The sequence below is a fragment of the Apteryx rowi genome, unplaced genomic scaffold, assembly GCF_003343035.1.
Source record: "Apteryx rowi isolate R43461 unplaced genomic scaffold, aptRow1 scaffold_965, whole genome shotgun sequence".
Taxonomy (NCBI): Eukaryota; Metazoa; Chordata; class Aves; order Apterygiformes; family Apterygidae; genus Apteryx; species Apteryx rowi.
Genome location: NW_020451277.1, coordinates 209,846 through 230,054, shown reverse-complemented (window position 1 = coordinate 230,054; position 20,209 = coordinate 209,846). Strand labels below are relative to the sequence as shown.

The 20,209-nt window shown below is 36.8% G+C and overlaps 1 protein-coding gene across 1 annotated transcript in view; it reads right to left on the bottom strand.

Moving 5' to 3' along the window:
• Window positions 1-3,169: 3,169 nt before the first annotated feature.
• LOC112960471 (V-type proton ATPase subunit S1-like) overlaps window positions 3,170-20,209 on the bottom strand; it is a gene marked incomplete at its 3' end in the record, with an annotated part of 30,469 nt that continues 13,429 nt past the window's right edge. The window contains exons 5-7 of the mRNA XM_026054740.1: window positions 19,032-19,075; window positions 14,374-14,459; window positions 3,170-3,308 (exon numbers count right to left, since the gene is read on the bottom strand). Coding sequence (XP_025910525.1) covers window positions 3,170-3,308; window positions 14,374-14,459; window positions 19,032-19,075 — 269 coding nt within the window. The remainder of the gene's footprint in view (window positions 3,309-14,373; window positions 14,460-19,031; window positions 19,076-20,209) is intronic.

Below are 20,209 nucleotides of genomic sequence, written 5' to 3'. Positions count from 1 at the left end.
GATCTTATCAACGTGTACAAGTATCTGAAGGGAGGGTGTCGAGAGGATGAGACCAGACTCTTTTCAGTGGTGCCCAGCGACAGGACGCGAGGCAACAAGCATACACTGAAACACAGACAGTTCCATCTGAACATGAGGAAATACTTTTTCACTGTGAGGGTGACAGAGCACTGGAACAGGTTGCCCAAAGAGGTGGTGGAGTCTCCTTCTCTGGAGATATTCAAAACGCGCCTGGATGCAATCCTGTGCAATGTGCTCTAGGTGACCCTGCTTGAGCAGGGGGGTTGGACTAGATGATCTCCAGGGGTCCCTTCCAACCTCAGCGATTCTGTGATTCTGTGATTCAGTTGGTATTGAATCATTAGAACACTGTTTGTTAGCACACTGAAGTGAATTATATGTTATTTTGCACTTTTGTAAAGCAGCTGTAAGTCTGACCAACACATTGGAATAAATATCAGTAGCATGTCATTTTGCCCAGTGGAATTCTTGGCCTCTTTTCCCTTCTTTATTAATATTCTAATAAGCCACTATTCCCATCTTGCTTCTGTAATCTGGACGTATCATTCTAGGTAAAACATTTTTTTTTCAAGTAAATGTGTTAGAGGGAAAGAGGGAGAAAAAAAGAATGCAGAGAAATGAGGTACATCATGTCATTAGCAATCATTTATTAAGAATGATTACTAGCGCTGTAGTACCCTGTAGGATATATGGCCAAGATTACTAGCTGACATTATTATCGGATTGCTCCCTTGCCCAATGACACATACTTCTATCAGCAAGCAAAACGACTCAGGAACTGTGACACTCAGCCCCTGCTTGGCATTCTACATTTCATCTCCCAGAATTTTTCACAGAAGTGAGTCTGGGACACTTGTGTTAGAATCAAAATATAAGTTCCACTGAGATAATGATAGTCTCTTTTTTAATTCATAGTGATTTGTGGAGACTACTCAAGTCATCAGAAAGCATTTGGAGATCTTTGCTTAGAAAAGCCAATAAAACAGCAATGTTTATTATATATGGCCACAGTTTAGTGGGCTGTATAAATGTGATCTGTGGTGTTAGCCTATATATTTATGTGTAGGAGTGTTTCTTCACAGTTGGGTCCTTTTGCAACACTAAGCTGTATAACAGAACTCTTAACTTTGGTTTACAGAGAATGTGACTACTCTGTGCAATTGAATATGGTGTAAAGGCAAGTGAGCAAGAGGGACCACGTGAGGGTCAGAATCCAGAGCAGAGGAGCTGTGCTGCTGTGATGAGCTAATCATTCCTCTGAAAAGGTCTTAACATGATGCAGGGGATTTTTGCATATATGGGACATACAGGCATGTCCACAAATGCCACAATAGTCCCAATTTTCTGAAGAAAATTATGATATTTCCTTCTATTTTCTCACTGCAACTTTTAACTGATGTTTATACCAAACTTTTTCAGCTAACTTCAGGAAGAGCAGGAACTAGTCTATTAAAAGATCTTGATTTTAGAAAGTAAAACATAATATTTGTAAGTTGGAATAGCAGTGGGAGGACCTGCTACCCTTCAAATTCTCCAACTTGAATTTCACTTAGGACAAATACCCCAAATACAATTATTCTAATGAAAAAAATGTTTTGGTTGTTTGCCAGATTTTTAAAACTCATTTGCATCCTTTAGTTAATCAGATTTTCTAAATTAATATTAAAAAAAATTGAATTAAGAGTTTACATTGTAAAAAAGAACTACCTCTGAAAGGAATATACCAGATGCATCATTCAGAAAGTATTTCCTGATGCCAGTCTCCCCAGTTTTAACACTAGATTTTGGGCCCTGTTTCAGACAATTCTGCCATGATGATAATGGGAGCTTCACATATTTTACATCATTTTTAGATTACTAAGGGGAATACCCACTCCAACTGGCTGTTTTCCCCACTTCCTTATGTCTTTATGTGGAATCCAGGTTGCCATGAGAGACATGAAAAAGGATGAGGAACCTTTTCTGCTGTAAGGAAAAACAGATATGTGATGGTGGGCTGAGGTTAGATAGGGGTCTGGTGGGTTACATAACTGGCATATGCAGGCCGGGTCCAAAATGCATTATTCACAGTGCTGGGAGAGTTGCCAGCGCTGTTTGTCCCAGACACAGACTAGTCACTGGAGAATTAAAAATCTGAATCCATAAAAATCCCCCTCCCCATATTTAATATTTTAATCCTCCAGCACTTTGGGGGACTAATCTGCAAAACTGGAGGGCCTTCCTCCCAATTCTTTTTAACTTAAATAAAGAAGGGATGAACAGTATTACCTGTTACACTTAAAATTTAGTACATTAATAATTTAAGGAAAGTAATTTGGAAATTTAAAAAGTTACACATCATTCTTACAGTTCCTTGGGTCTTTCTGTAGTAAATGATGGTTTACTAGTATGTTATTCAGAACCCACTGGTCAGATTCTCTCCATAAAAATAGTGTTCAATGAGACAATGCCATTCTTTGCTTTCAGTATCTCCATTTCTGACAACTCTTTCAGGGAAAACAGAGAATAGTAGACACTAAAGGAACTTGTGAGGGGAATTTGGCTCTATCCTTCTAGCTTGAATCACAAGGCAAATGCCAATAATACTGGCAAACTGGATTTCCTGGATAGGGAAGGTTAATTAAAACAAGCATTTTTTTTTTCAATTAAAAAAAACCCTTCTACTCTGCTTTGTTGCACACAGTAATCCACTTAATTTTTATGACAGCAGTGTATGTAAGCTAGAATGTATATATATAAATGAAAACCACATCAGAAAGTCTAGACAAAGTTAATCTTAGAACTAACATCAAATACCTTTTGGAAGGAGATTACCACTGTTTCTTTCTTCTTGGTAAACATTTTTCCCCTTCCAGGTTTGTATCAAAATAGCCATGTTTACACTGAAGCTTAGTTAACCCTTCCAGACACATCTCAGTCAATGTCATCAATCTCAGTTTAATAATTTGCTTCCTCTCCTGTGAGTTTCTAACCTGCCAATTCAAACAAAGTGAGTCCAAAATATACAGCCCTTGCCAGCAGTTGGATGGAACTGCCACTCCTGTGACCTGTAATTATTGACCCTTGTCATGATACTTTGACATTAAACTCTGGAAATCTTAATCTTATCAGTGAGCGGGATTAGAAAACCAGATTTATTTTCCCATACCTGTGAGATTGATTGTATCCACAACTTGATGCCGATTGCTGTTCTTACCCATAGCCAAGCTTCTCTTGCCAGGTAATGGGCAAGCCTGACTTGGGGTGGATTCAACCACAAGCAATTGCTCCTGCTGGCAGCACACACCCTGACAAAAATTTTGTAGCAATAGCAAGGAAGATTGTTAAGGTCACAAAGAAAGCTTATACTGGGGAGAAGGAAGGAGTTTTCAACAGTAAGGAGGTAAAGTGAAACTTAAGATTCACCTTGCAAGAGTTCTGCTCAATCAAAAGGCAAGAAATCCTCCTTATCCTACAGGGTATTGCCAGTGATTTGGCTGAAAGTGCCAGAGGCAGAGATATCTAGGTGCTAGAATACTTGAGGTTTAACTTACATACTGTAGTGCACTAAAATGTATACTGATGCTGTTTAAATTTATGACTTATTAAATATTTATCTGTGAAGTCACTCAATCATTTGAGTTAAAACAGAAATCCTACACATAGAACAACTACAGCTGCAATGCTGCATTAAAATGGTAAACATTGAGGCTTTTATGGATGATGAGGACAAAACAAGGACAAAATATGGCATGTAATATCAAATTTGATGTCAGGCATCACTTTATAGTTTAACTTGTAAGTCTGGATTTTACAGTAATGATTCAAACAAGTTACATAAGAGGCCTGTGACATTTTGTCAGGAAAAGGATGGGTTTCTTGCCATATTTACTGAGGGTGTGTCTACTAGTGACAGTAAGGATATATGTCACACTACAGCCCCATATTAGAGATTCCCATGCTAGTTTGGAGTCAGCTTGTAAGCCTACATGAATCAATACAGTACTATGATACTAGGCTGGATCCCAGAAGGCATAGAGTCTTGTCAACCTGGTGCCAGGCTAATTTGCCTCTTCTCTTGCAGCATCCCAGGCTCTCAGAAGGGCTAATAGTCTGGGGGCCCACCTGGCAAGTTGTGGAGCCCTCTTTCTATTGCCTCTGGTTCTGCAGCAGTTTGGCTGCTGCTAACTCAGGTGACTGTACAGCATTGCACTGCTCTGAGTTAAGGGATCTGCCTGTACAGGGCTAATTTCCCCAAAAGATACTAGCTCCATGCATTTCTGTAATCAGCTGATTTTCTAATTTGACAACTTTCTGAGCCAAAATGGTAAAAGATACCATATATTTTCTGAATGAAATCTTATAGAATTTAAACTTGTCAGCTGCAAGGGATGGGGTAATACGGTCCTTGGGAAGAACAAGAATCTGCATTTTAATATGCAAGCACTTCAGTAACAATCTGTCAACACTATAATAGCACCCTGGCCTAGTTCTTAGCTTTGTCTGCTGAAGTTCTAGTGTGCAATCCTTACAAAAAATTGTGAATAGCTTGCATGCAAGTCCAGGTTATTAGATTTTTATGGAAAAGCCTGTAGTATTTAATAATGGTAACTTTTAGAGAGAACATTTCAGTAGAACTACCCATCACTACAACAAGGATATATTTCTCTGTTAAAGTCTATAAAGATGTTTGAAAATTACACAAAAGATTATCATTCTCTATTCTAATTTTAGAGGCATGTATGCTGTATTTATGAATGTAATGGCTGCATATGCACAGTAGCAATGTATGAATAACAATGGCACCTTTTTCCTGCTGCATATGGCAGCAATTCATTAGCTGATGGCTTTGAATAAGGGTATAATACGTCAGTGGATCTCAGCCAGGATAACAGAAAGTAGAGAAAAGTACAACTATTACATGCACAAATATGGTAGATCTAGAACTTCCCCCCAAAACGTCTTCCTACCAGAAAATATTGAATTTTTAAAATAGAAAATTTCTGTGGGACTATATAAAATGACTGAATTATTTTCTAAAGTAAAAATAAAGCTATAATATAGAATAGCAGCTGAAACTAAAATCAAATAATGCCAATTTCTTCTAATTGGTCTTAACTGTGTTACAGAATGGATGCACTAAAACTTAGATGTTTATTATACTGCCTCTAACCCTTAGATCACACATACACTTCCCAGGATCAGAATACTCCTAAAGAATCTGTATTTTACTGATGATTGGCAAATTTTTATGTCATATGGTGGTAAAGTGTGTCTTTGTTCCTCTCATAGCTATTTCTTTAGCACAGATGACAGAGACTGAACGAGAAATCAAATGGTGAAGGATTTAAATGCTTTTGCCAGTCCATGGGGCAACCGTGTGGTTGCAACAGAAGGATCTTTTTCCAGCTTTGTTTATTTAATTCATACAATGAAAAAGAAGACAAGAAAGTACTGCAGCTAGGTGCTTAGGGCGAGGCTGTTCTGACCACATGCACGAGCTATCCAGCCAGAGTACAGAGATCTTTGCATTTCATCCCTAGGATGAGGAAGAAACATGTATGCTGTGACCCTCTGCATGGGTGAGATTGTTTCCTGTTTCTAACCCCTTGTTTCTCCAAAACAGGAACAGGCATCCATCTCTTAGGTAGAAGGGATTCAGAGGTCCCAGAGGCAGCTTACGGATCCTTACTTACAGGGATCTTGAAAGATCCAATCCATTTCATTACACTGAAAATAAGGAAAATTGGACCAGGCTTGGGACACCACATACCTGATTTCCAGCTGACCAGTCATTTTTTATTATGGTTATCCTGACTGCCAACAGAACAGTGATTTATGTACAGCAATTCAGTGTGGCCATAATTTTCATATTTCAAAAGCTGCAATCCTACAGCAACCTAATAAGCAACAATGAAGAGGAAAGTCCATAAGCTTCCTTTACTGGAGCTTTCTTTATTCTGTTGGCTGCCTCTTCTGGCTCATGGCCTTTAGTTAAAAAAGTTACATATTACCATTTACATTCCTATCACAGAGAAATGCTATGTCAATATCCCAACTTTCCAGTTCCAAATTAAGACATAAGACTAGCGAAACTGTGTCAGACCAAAGGTCCATCTAGCTATAAGCTCACTGTCACTGCTACTGACAGTGACTAGCAGAATAAAAATAAGAAAAGGGTAAATAAAAAGGATATTTGTCCCAGAATACCCCCCTTCATTCCTGTAATCTTTGGGTTAGAGACCTTCAGAGCTGAACGTTGTATTCAAATGAACATATGTAATAGCCTCTGATATATCCTTCTTCCACCAGTTGACCAAATCAGTGAAGTTCGTGTACTTTTATCATCCAAAACTGTGTAAAGCAAAAAATAGTTAATTTTATTTGTTTCAAGGAATTTGGTGCTCTTGGGTTCCTGTGTTATGACCTGTAAGTGGTCATAATAGTGAACAGCAGCCAGAAACAGTGAATAATTATTTGCCATTTAGCCTGTCCATGCTACTGGAGTTTTTATTTATCGCTTAATTTATTATTTCCCTCTTTCATCCTGTCATTCTACTGTATCCCTTTGTGGATGGGGAGGCCAAAATCACACACAGTACTCCAGTTGCAGATTTGCAGTCACTAGGGACTTCATAGTGAAAAAACTGAAGCTTTCGGTTTTGCCCTTTTCCTTTCCAAATAATTAGTAACATTTTGCTTGCTATTCATCCTGCTCTGGAGTGCTGTGATGTTCCAAGAAATCTACCCACAGTCACACCATAATCTCTTTTCTGAGAAGTAACAGCCACTCATTACAATGTAATATGCATATTTAAGGTTCTCCTTACGTGTGTCGCTTTCCATTATGTTGAATTTCATCTGCCATTTTATCACCCAGTAACTCAGTGTTGTGAGTTGTTTCTCCAGCTTGTCAGTAATCAGCAAACTATAGTACCTTTAGACTTCAGCCCTTTTTCCATACTACTAATGATTGTGCTGAACAGCACATGTATGAACATAAATCGCCATGGAATTTCACTAGTAATTACACTGCACTGTAAAAATTGATCCTTTATTTTTATTCTCTGTTTCCTATCTTTAATTTTTTTATTTATGCACAAAAATAATTCCACCTCTTACCCAATAAGAAAATTTATTTCTTTAGTAGTTTTTAGTAAGGTATGCTGTCAAAACCTTAAAAAATGTAATCAGACTGTAGCAACGGGATCATTTTTACCCACATATTTTATGACTCTCTGTTATAAAAAAGAACACTGTCTGTCAGCTCAAAGTACACTGAAGCTATGTTATATTTTCTCCATCTATCTACATTTTTTCTACTTTAGTTTTAACCAGTTTGGCTAGTATGACTTCCTGGTTGTATTTCTCCAGAAATATGCGGCCTCTTTTCAAACCTTTTGTCACACTCGCCACCTATTACTCCTCTGGGCTTAAGGACAAATTAATGTATAAAATATTTGCATATATATTTTATATATATAAATAAAATAATTTGTAAGTTATACATTATACATTATAAATCATGAAAATTGATAGTTTTACAATTTCTTATTTTATTTTCGTTAAAACTCTTAGGTGAAAATTATGTGCTTTTGGTGATACGTTACTATTCATTTTATTGATTTGTTCTGAAATGTCTTCTACTACCATCTCAGTAACAGCAAAAGTTTTTGAAGCTTGATGATTACTAAGAAAGTAATTGATGTGAGAACTTCTCTATGTTCCACCACAGAGAACATCAGTGCACAGATTCAATTGGTTTTGTGTTGTCACATATCTTTCTGAGTTCTTTTTGATTAGATCCAATGCTCTGTTAAAGACTCCCTGTCTAATGTGTTTTTCATTATTTTTTATGTCTTTTGCACATTATTGCTCAGAATCTCTTTAGTCTGCCTTGTGATTTTGCACTTAACTTGCAAGAATTTACATTCCTTTTTTTTTTTTTAATGTGTACAGGACTTTGATTTTTTGAAGCATGCCTTTTTTACTTCTATTAGCCTCACCACTTTCACTCTGTTGTTTACCATGCAAGAGTTTGGGAGGTTTCCTTAGGGGTAGGATTGAAGAAGTGGTCTTTCAAACACAGATTTACATATAGTTTGAGCTTTTAATATATTCTCTTTAAACGGTTTCTACTCTATTTACAAATGTTTTACTCTTTTAGCTGATGATTTTAATTTCCCTTCTACAAGATTGGTTTTCTGTATAGTTCTTTTTAAAAATTAAATGTTTCTATGGTGGATATTCTGGACTTCTTCCTTCCTTTATGATTAAGTACCCAATGGTCACTATTACAGAATGAGTACTGACCTCGATCTTGAACAGGTCCTGGATACTGTTCATAATTAAAAGCTGCTTCTTCTCTTGTAGGATTTCTGAGAAGTTGTTCCAACACTCATTCACTTAGAATCTCAAAACATAACCTCTGCATGATATTCTGCCATGACCTTTATGAAGTCTCTCTCTAAGAAATATTATGCTTGTTTTCTTTGCAGCCTCTTGCCTCCTGTAGCATTTCAGAGAGCAGTCACTATTTCATTTGTGTGAATACAGTACAATGCAAAAGCTTTTCTATTTAGACATGTAGGTAGAATTCTCTTGACTAAACTTTAAATGTCTACAATACAAGTGTCTTCTTGTCTGCTTGTGTTTAGGCTACTGGTCAGTTAAGTCAGTCAACATAATAGAGTTTAGAGGACAATTCACCAAATCACAGGTACATGTCTATGTATCTTTAGGTTAAAGTCAGATCATTTGGATGCTCTGTACAGTCTCAGTCTTCCAAGACTCTCTGGTAATTCCTCGAATAGCTATCTTTCTCACCCTGAATCCAAATTACCTTTAAGATACAGCAGCACTCCTTTACTGATCTATTCTGTTATTCTTATATAATTATTTTCCTGGTATTTTCCTTCCAGAAAGTTTTTAACATGCCTGTTATATTAATATCCTTCTTTACAGTTAGGCATTCTATATATTCTATCTTATTTTTAGGTTTATACCTTAATTTTGATCTGACTGATGTCTGTCTACATATAAATGTATATTTAAGAATATTCTTTTCAGTTTTTATATCTGCATTTTATCAATTTCTGTCTTTTCTTTTTTTCTAAGACAGAGCTTTTACAAACTTTCACCTGTATCTCTTCTCACCTCCACCACCCTGTCAGCTTTCCTGGTCTTTAGTTTTAAACTCTCTTGTAAGTCTCCAATTTGGTTTATATGGAACCCTATACAAAGAGGCTCCAGCTATGCAAGCAACTGAAGATTTAAAAAAATTCTTCTGACCAAATAAAAATAAATAGTTTAGTTCTGTTTTTCCCTCCATTTCCCAGGGATGTCAATAAGCACATATAAAACATAAATACAAAGCAAACAATAAACTTACCAAAATGTTTAAGTTAAGTGAATCTTAATGTCTTTGTCTAGAAAAGAGTAGTGCAAAGTCTAGGGTTAAAGGTAAAACATTAGCTTGTAGTTATTTCCCTGAATTCCACACTAATACATGGAATGAATCATAGAGAATTGCTAGCAAGCATTTCTCACCTCCTCAAAATTCAGTTTCCAAGATAATTTGACTATTATGTTCTTTTTTTTTTCCCCTCTGGAGTGACATGCAACTGGCTTCAACCAGCCTCAAGCAGTTCTTTTGTAATTATTTAAAATGACTCTAGCTCTAATCAGTAGAAAAAACTAAGTTAGCTGGGAAATAATTAAGTGCATATTCCTCACCTACAAGTTAAAGTTTATTTTTTATTATAATGGAACTCTTCAAGCTGGAGGGAGAAGACGAAAGGATGAGCAATTCCAATGGTTTCTTCTTGTAGTTTGGAAGCACTGATGCCTTATTATACTATATCAAACTATAATTGCTCCTTCAAATGTGAAGAATACAAGAGTAAATTAATAAGGAAATTCTCATACTCAGGGATGCATGAGGACACCCACCCTACAACTCCAATTCTAGCAAATGGCATTATAACCATTTTGCTAAGATCTGATTCATGGGAAAGTTTCCATTATAATGTCTGATTATCTTAAACAGTTAAAAACATCCCCTTAATCAGAAGTTCATATAATTCAGGATGCTGGGCTCTGAGTGGGACCAAAGATTCAACAAAAAGGTCCAAAAGAAGCTACCTGAAGTAGGCAGCTTGAAAAATGAAGAATGAAGCAGTCAAAAGCCCAGTGTAGTTGAAATTATCTGGAAATGTGAAGGCAGAGGAGAAGGTTTAAAGAGCACTTCAAAACGCATCTGTAAAAAGTGGAGTCAGAAAAATGAATATCAACTGGGAGGTGGCCATAAATCTCCTTTTGGCAATATGTGCTTCTTCTGCATGGTGATTTTAATAGCATTCAGCTAAACCAGGAAAAGACACCAACTATAAAACTGCCTTGGAGAAGTTTGAGGAGTAAACTTGTAAAAATGTGACATGGACACTAAGAGAACCTGAAGCGTGGGAAACACAATGAGATTTATGATTGAGTCAAGGCATGTCAATCTTTCAGTCACTGCAGCCTTTTTAACCTTTCCAAAGGGAGATTTATGATGCAGTCTTACAATGACACAGGCGAAATTATGCATTACAACCACAAACCAAAACTAACTAGCCCCATGCTCAAGTAGGAGGGGTGACTTCGATCACAGTCTCCAGGAACACAAAAACTCATATATTCCTGAGAACTCAATGTTAGCTGAAACTGATCATAGTCCATTTATGAGTGGTGTGAGGAGCTTGTAAGCATTCACCAGACAACATAGAAGTTATTTCCTCAACAACTAATGCGAGTGAGATCTGGCTGGTGACAAAACGGCAGAGTAGACTCACATAACATCCTTTGGTTAGACTGAATCCTTGTTCTTCATATCTGCCTGCCCTACAAGGCTTTGGGAGTTCCAGAACACGAGCAGATGCTCTGCTCAGAGAGGAGGCAGCAGGGCATGGTAGCTTGGGCCAGTGCCTCTCCTTGTCTTGTTCATTAGAGCTGAGAGCACTCCTTCATCCCCAGGGTCTCAGGGGACTGAGTAAGACAGTAAATGTTGCCTCTGGAAGGAAAACTACTTCCAGATGCAAGAGTGAAACAAGGATTGAAGAATGTTTTGATTCTCCTAAAGAAAAAAGCTATCAAATGAGTTTCAAGGAGTAAAAGGTCTTGGTAAGAGATTCCTCAAGTCTTGGGAGGAATTACAAAACTTCCTCAAGTTTTTTTTAATAGACAGAAAGATGAGAAATGTTGAGTAAGAGTTGTCTGACTATATGTAGAGAGCTGATCTAAGCATGTGGACTGCCTTTATGGTTTTCAGAGAGAAATCAGATTACATAGGGTGAGTTTTGTCTCATCCTGCAGCAGACAACTACAAAATAGGTCAGAGGAGTCACACCCGAAAAACACCTATTTCTCTCCATTGATTGTAAGGAGAGCCTTAGTTGATGACTTCAGATGTAGACATTTATATTTCAGATGTCCAAAATTAGCTGACACAAATCACTCTCTCAGTGTCAGAGCAACTCAGCCAGACCACAAAGGCAAAGAGCCGTAAGAATTGGCAATTGCCTTGTTGGAGGAAGGCAGCTCTTTTATGACAGAATGCGATATTCAGAGGAATCATCAACTGGTTCGTGAAACCATTTCATGTAGGTCAGCAAATACCCTCTTTTTCAGGGTCTTAACATTCTGTCTACCAACTTCAAATCTTGACACTGGAGCAGAACAGGAACTAGCCTGAATAAATCCCCATCTTGCACTGCAGTTATTAACTGATAACTATTATAACCTAAAGGGATCTCTGTGGCTACACTGACTAAACTAAATAGCTCTTCCTCAACAAGTTAGAAAAGGGACTCCATCACAGGAGAGTTTGTCTTCCTATCCCATTAATTCACTTTCTGAGGCAAATTCCAGTCTGAAATCTTGTTCAATATATGCATTTCTCACAGCTGTTTTTCTCTCTTTGAGACAACAGAAAGATGAATGGATATAACAAGAAGATGCTCTGAAGTCATTAACTGTCCATCAGCAAGAAGGTAGAGCTATCCAGAGAGAAATAACCTCTTAGCTCTAGTGTCTGGGAGCTTCATTGCATAAAATGAATTTACCTGATCAGAAGGAGCTGTCCTTTTTTGAAAAAGAGTGTCATGTTTAAAGCTCATTTCCTTCATCAGTGGGAAAAAAGCCACTTAGTAAATGCAAATCTTTCATACTGAGTAGCTTCAAATGTACTGAGTAATGTAAAATCTTTTCCCATATGATCAGTCTTTACTTCCCATATATAATGATCTTCTTGGTTATCACTGAGGAGTGAGCCTGTAACTCCTAGATCATAGAATATAGTCTTTATAGCTTAAGCAGAAGGAATCTGTGCTTTAGCTTATGGTTACAAAACAGTTCACATCTTCAGTAGTTCAAGCACAGGGAAAGATATGCAATACACACCGAGAAGAGGTTATATGTAAATGTACAGGCAGATCAACCCTCAAAGGTAGTTTTCATTTTGCCACTCCTAGCTCTGTACAGAAGCTGATAACCTTAAATGTGCTGCAGTAACTTAAAATTATTGTGAAAAAAAAAGTCAAGTGGTTTTATATGGGCTTGAACTTAAAGAATTAAGAAAATTTTAAAATAGATTAGTTTTTAAAATGCAGAATATTTTAAAATAAATTGCTTTAATTATTTAAAAGTGTTCCAGTTTCTCAAACTAAGTTACTTTAATTTAAAAAGCCTGTTGAAATATGTATGGATTTTAAAATTCAACAGACTTTTAAAATTGCTACAAAAATTCCTGCTCTTGACTCCAATTCTTTCATTAATTAAAAATATTTTTCATTCCGATAGTTCCAAATGCACATTTGCAGCTAAGAATGGCCATCTCCCTTTCATTTCAAACAGTAATGACCTGCAATAACTTTTTTGGGGGGTGGGGGGTGGGGGGTATCTTCATAAAAAATTAATGCTGTATTTATGAGAAAAGCAGGTCAGAACTCCTGGAGACTCAAGTCCTCTCCTTTACCACAAGAAATATACAGCACTGAGAATAGCAGTGTGAGCTTCCTTACACTCTGCCTTTGTACTCTAACTCTCATCTTGAAAACCCATCTCTGGAAATAAGATTTGTAAGGTAGATTATTGAAGAAAGTTCTTGTTTTCCTTCAGTAAAACTAGCCTTTTGCCTAGGGTCTGAAAGTGCCATTCTGATCACCTTGATGGATAGCCAGAGGTTCAAGATTCTACTTCCCTGCAAAAAGCCAGATCATTTCTGATTGAACACAGAACACCTTTGAGAAAGCCATCCATTTTTCGTTTAAAGAAAACCTATAAACAGAAGTCAAGTTGACTTTTACTCTTCTTTTGATAACCTAAATAGGTTTCACTCCATACCCCTTTACAGTAAGTTTTCCAGGCCTTGAATTGTTCTTAACATTACCCTCCTGAAATCTCTCCATCTTTTCAAGATCCTGTCTGCAGTGCTCACACTCAAATTAAACAAAGAATTCCAGTAACAATTTTCCTGTTGCCTAGGACAAGGAAATTATAATTTTTGTATTCGCAGTTGACATTATTCTGAGTTTGGATTCAAAACTCAAATTAAATGAAGCATCATCTTGGCAGCTCAGATTTGTCATCCACTAGAACAGATAAGTTCCTTTCAAAGTCACTGCTTTTTAGGATATAGTCCATCCCTTCTATGACTCTCTTCAGCAGGAGCTGCATTCTGTTTTCCTCAAGGCATGACTGTCTTCCATTTAATTGCATTAAAATATAAATATTGCTTGATTACAACCAGTATCTCATACAAAACAGATAATTCTGCATAAATAACTTTTTCCTATTGCTACTTATTGCTAACATGATTTGATGTCATCTGTAAACAGTGTTCTGACTATCAGCAAGGGTGCAAATTATGAATTTTGGGTTCCAGTTGTAAATACTAAACATTGACTAAAAGGAATGAAACCATCAATTAATTTAAGCCTTCAGTTAATTAACAACATTCACTCTTCACTGGTCTGGTCTAGGCATGAATCAGCTACACCGAGAAAAGCCTGATAAGTCATCCAAGTCTCTACATAGAACATATTATACAACCATTAGAGTTAAATGGAAAAAAAATCTAACGCTACCTCACTTAGTAAGTTCTAAAGACAACTACAGATGTAGCAGATTTGTAGTCTCTTAGATTGTTAAGACTTCAACTGTTATGTGATATAGCTATTGCACATGAAAATTCAAGCAATCATTTCTGGTCAAAACCTCATATAATATAGATTGCTTGGTTGTGTAATCTTGAAAATCATGTACAGCATTCCTCAGTAAATATTAAGTTGTTAGATGCCAAAAATTTGACAATTTTAGGCACTGAAGATTACTCACCCTTGAAGGTCTCACTGCAGCATAAATTACTGAAAAATGAATCCCTCGTTCCTGTAGACCCATGATCAGTCTTCCAATTATTTTATCTATAAAGAGAAACTTGTATAATTTAACAGACTCAGTTGAGCAAAATAAAATCCTACAGTCGTTGGATGTAACAAGCTAGATGTTTAAGCTTATTTAGTTTATTTATACAATTTAGGTGCTGGTACCATTTATATGACAACTTCTACAAACAGGCTAAGATATGTTCAGTGTCTTGAGAAATTCATAGTTCCAATCACACAAGACAAAGTAAACACATTACAGCAGTTGAGATAAAAGGGTGATTTTGAAGCCAACAAGTAAGTACAGTAGAAAAATACCTAAAAGACTGAACTTTTTAAAATTAAAAGCAGGAGCAGGAGAAATCAATTAACAGATGGGAGCAGCATGCATGTACTGTTTGTCAAGTGACCAGTTAATAAATAATAATGCTGAAGTGGTATTAGTCTGTGAATTACAAAGTACACAGAACAAATGATCACTGAGAAACATAACTCCAAAGACTGGTAGACACAGGTAAAGACAGGTAAAGCCTGCTTCTGTACCCTCCACAGGATATGGAAAATGTTGCTATTGACTACAATGGAGGTCAAAGTAAAACTATGCTGGAATATTTCTGAAAAATGAAGGAAAAGTCAAGTCGGGAAGCAAAGGGTTGCAGCGTGGCTTTTATATTTAGAAGAACTACAGAAAATCCCTGAGTTTCCAACCCTTTTCTCTTGCCAGACTTTTACTAGAATTTTCAATAAGGTCCAAAGAACTCTCTACAAAAGATTCTCTTTTAGTTCTGCAACCACAGGTAGTTATGACAAATACTTATGCTTCATAAATGTTTTCAAGCTGTATGCAGAAATATTAAGATACACTTACAATAAGGATAGTTGTGCATCAAGAATGATTATTAGTGTTGTCATGGAGACTGATAAAGAAATAAGCCAGCAGACTAACATTTACTTTATCAGTGTCTTTCCACTTCTCATCCACAAAATATTCTAATGAATGGATATTTTTCAACCCAGACAAACAGGCTGTTCAGATTTCAAGGGTATACTTTACAACAATTGTATTTCATTTTCTTGTATTAGTAGCAGATCTTATTTTATTACCCTTTTTAACCCGTTACACTTATAGCAATTATGGTCTCCTGACCAAGAAAGATGCTTAATTTTTGTGAAAGTGCAAGTATTTTTTTTTCTGTAGTGTTTTTACCAAATTGATTTCCTCATTTTAGTCAAGAATCACAGCTATGTAAAGTTCTTTTTTAAAAAGTTATTATTAAAAGTGTCTGCTATGAGAAACAGAGACTTGCTCAGAAAACAACTGCTTATGCATTACTAGTGTAATTATTTTGGGAGTAAGGGTCTAAGAAATTACATAATGTAAATTTTATGTCCCATATGCACAGAGAGCAACTTATTTTTAAAAATATCAGGATCCTCAGTTAAAATTTGTGGAAGGAATAGTACTACATAGGTAAATGCATAGGTTTTATCTGTTTTTCCTTTCATTGAAACAACTGATTGCATTCTGAAATCACACATTATTTCCATTTCACTTCAATAATGAGTTATGTGTAACTATAGTTACCAGTAAAATCTTAACTCTTGCCTTTCAGAACATTCTAGAGGCGATGCATTCATTCAGAGAAGCTGCTGCAAGCGTATTTATGACCATAAAGTTGATATAGATCTTCATTTACCTGTGACCAAAACTCCCCCAAGCCATGTAGTCCACATTACTTATGAAGTATTTGCAAGTTTTTCAAGGCAAAGGGCCTAGATTTGTCTGCCCTATCTTAAATCACCTAAACAACATGCCTACATGAGAACATTAGTTATTCCAGACTCTCTCCGTAGCAGAAAAAGAGGCATCTCCAGATGGTAATTTTGACATTAGAGTAACTTCAGAGTGATCCTAACGCAGGTTTTATTTTAGATACCATGAATCAAGGAAACACTATGCAGATCTATGAACATAAAACGTTTGTCCAGAATGACCCCATCTAGTTAGCATAATTCCCTGCTTCTGTGTCCTCATGGAAGGATTAAACCTTTCTCACTTACTGGAGACACATCCCTTGAACTTCACCAGGGAACTGCAGGATCAGTGCTATTATTAATTTCTAATCTATCATAATTTCTTTGTGTGATTTTATATATGGATGGAAAGGGTGGAAGAAAGAAACTAGGAAGAAATATTCTGGAAGGAGAAAACTCAAGAGAAAGGAAGAGTATAAACTATGAACAAGAGAGAACAGAAAAGAGCAACATGAGAAGAGGAAGAATATGGGACAGGAGAAGAGAAAGAGGATGACTAGACTGAGAATCAGAGGGAAAAGAGGAATACATGCAAAAGCAATTAAAGAGCTTCATGTTATGCAAATGGAGTCATAGGCAGCTTTGCCACTGACTTTGAGGTATGCTGAATTCAGCAGGTAAGACTGTCATGACAGAATGAAAACCTTCTCCCGAGAAGGGAAACATTTAGGAAAACTGGCAAAAAAACTCATGCAAAAGAAAGAAAGAAAGAAAAAATACTGAACAGAAACATAAAGAAAAACAAAGAGAGGTAAAAGAACACAAAAAAGTATCCTCTGGTTGTATGAAGGCTAAGAAAGGGAGGAGCTGCTCCCCCAAAAGCTTGTTACTACAAGAAAGAGAGAGTAGAGGTGAATCTTAGTAGTAACTATTTTATAGAAAATACTTCATGCCTGTCTATCCATAGATATAGGGAGGGAGAGACTGGAAATAAGCCTGAAGCCCTTGAATCTTGAGCGGGTTTGGATTCTGAAGTCCAGTTTGGATTTCATAGTGTGTCTCATTTTACTCCAGCTTCTACACAGTTCAGAACAGCACTTTTCCTTGGGGCAGAATCTGGGCCCATTTGTTTCATCTTACAGAGTTTGCTACCTGTATGAAGTAAAACAGCAGGAGAGATTTCTCCAACATTATATTACATCAGATTTTAAACCCTCTACACTGAAAAGGAAAGAATTTGCAGTGGCAAAAATAAAAGGCTTTGTGAACTACTAGGCAGCCTCATACAGTTCTGCAGTGTTTTTCTGTGGTTTTACTGTTGATATTGTAAAAAAAGTTACAGGCAATATTTATGGGCTAACAATTCACTTGTCATGTTACAGGTATGTGACAAATGATATTTTTTGTTGCTTATCCAGATAGGATGTAACAGCAGTCACTCCATAACAAATACCTATAACTAATGACCTTGCAAGCAGTTATGACCTTGAAGGGTCTCCTGATACCAATATTTGGCAAATGACTGTGGTAATGCTGCTAACAGAACATAGGCCTGAAAAAGATCAGAATGCATGATTTGAAAGCTGTGTTTGGGACCCTCTACTACTACATTTGGAATGATTCTTCTGGGATTCTGTCCCATCAGCTGCACAGACTTTCAGTGGGATAATTTTAAGGAACAGGGGCTCAGTAACTTTCATTTGAATTAAAAGTTCCTACTGATGATATTTCCAGGATTTATTCAGCAATGCATTCAGTGGCTGCTTTGGCAAAAGTACCAGAAGGTGAAGATTTCGCCCACATTTCCACTTTTCTAGAGCACAGCTGAGACTCAGAATACTGTCAAAATTTTGCACTTAGCCATACAAAGTGGCATGTCTTCCCAGATCCATACATATCTTTCCTGATAACAGCTAGTTCACACTAACCAGAAAGTTGGTATAGCTTGTTCTTCCATCATCCCACAGTTTCCTCATTAATTTATGCTTGAACTTATGCAGCTGATGACAAATAGACAAATGCCTATTAACAAAGAAGCTCATGTTTAGAGCAATTAAGGTTATTTCGTGCCTAACAGTTCCTGGGGACAGGAAGGGAAAACTGCTTAATTATCTGCCTTAACCACTGCACAATGTGTATCACTGAAACAACCACTACAGTGATTTGTAGACTTTATAACATGGTCTCTAACTTAGAGTAGTAAGCAAAAGCCCTACAAAAAGTCAGATGTCTCTCAGTGTATGGTAACTCTTTTTCAGCCAGATATCAGGTATGAAAAGGTTTATTATAGAATTGTATAGAGAGAATCATCCTTAATGAGCTGTATATAATACCTGCAAAACCAACAAACAATTCTAAAATCAAAGGCTGTGAAAGTCATTGGCATTATTTTACAAAGATTAGAAAACCATTTCCTAGTCATTCAATCACCTGGTCTCTGTTGAGAGACTAAGACCTCAGAACCACCAGATGAGCTTGACATCTCCAGAGGATTGTGCAAAGGAAAGATCCAAGGAGGCAGTCCAAGCTGCTCTGAGATGTAGGGTTCATATTCTGAATTGGAAGGATCTCAGGGTCTGTGTAAAGGCCTATCACTGGAGCAGGGGTGGATTATAATTACAAATCAGGTCTGATACAGAGCTGTATCCCTTTCAGTGGATTTTGAATCAGTCATTCAGTTAAGCACTATGCTAACTGACTACTTATAAGTGCTATAGATGGGAGAAAATAAAGTCTTTAAATAGTAGTGCTAGTATTACAGTAAAACCTGGGAAACTCTAGAGAATACAATCTGTTCAAGAAAAAACACAGACTTAATTGATGAAATGTTAGTAATATCTTGGTCACACTGCTTACCATTTTCAGCAATTGCTTCCAGGGTGAAAACATCATTTAAGTTACTACAAAGAGAATGGGAGAAAGATAATTAAAAATCTTTTACAGAGAAGAATAATGTTACCCAGAAGTGTACATAGATATGGACTAATAAAGGTGTCACTTCCAGTGCCAGATTACAAAGTCCCTCCACCATTCTCTTTTCTATTCATAAGCTTTTTCTTCTGCAAATTCAGTTAGAAATTAGCAACAAGGACCACATCTTCAGCTGATTCCTCAAAAATATCAAACTTCCTTAGCTGCAGAGAAGCCATATTATTGATATTATTTTGGCCATCCTTTTCTCAGCCTTTCTTGCCTTTGCCCCCCCCTCCCCGGTCTAACATGTGTACATGAGCTCCTTAGAATGGGTATCAAGTGTGGGTATCATTTGTGTAGTGACATGATAGCTACAATTGTATTTTCTTAAGGTCCATTTATACATGCACCATATACTAACATGTACTGATGCCCAAGTAACAGTTTAGGAAGAGAGAAGAGCAGCATAAGATAGGCAGAGGGACTCAATATATCCACGTCTAATATTTCCTAAATGTACCATTGCCATCGCTTGTACTCGGTATGAATGCATAGGAACTGCACAGCTTTCTGCTGAAATGATAACAATAGCTGCCATTCCAGGTTAGGTCAGTGATCCATATCCAGTGTCCAAGAGTGTTCTGTACCAGACAAGCCACAGAGCTGTGAAAGCCCTAGAAATAGCAATCAAACACTAATAGTTACCTGAAGGAATAGTCTCTCTCTACCTCCATTAGATAATGATTGCCATAAGTTTGGACACATGAAGAATTATAGCCTCCCTGTCCCTTCTAGTGTGCTGAAAATTAGTCTCATTATTGACATTAACTTCTACTTTGTTTGTATATTTGTTTGTCTGTTTATTTATCCTGACAGTTTTTTGACTTCTGGAATGCCTTCTGGCAATTAATTCTGCAGGTTAATCAGGTGTTGCATAAAGTAATTCAGCTTTTCTGCTATAAGTGTTTTGCCATTTAATTTTATTAGTTGTCCCTTTGTTCTCATAAAATGAAGTAGGCAAAAGAGGAATGCCTGATTGACTTTCTCAACACAATTCAGCTATTATACCTGGTAAGGTCATCAGAGAACATAAAAAAAAGCACTGAATGCACACTTGCAAG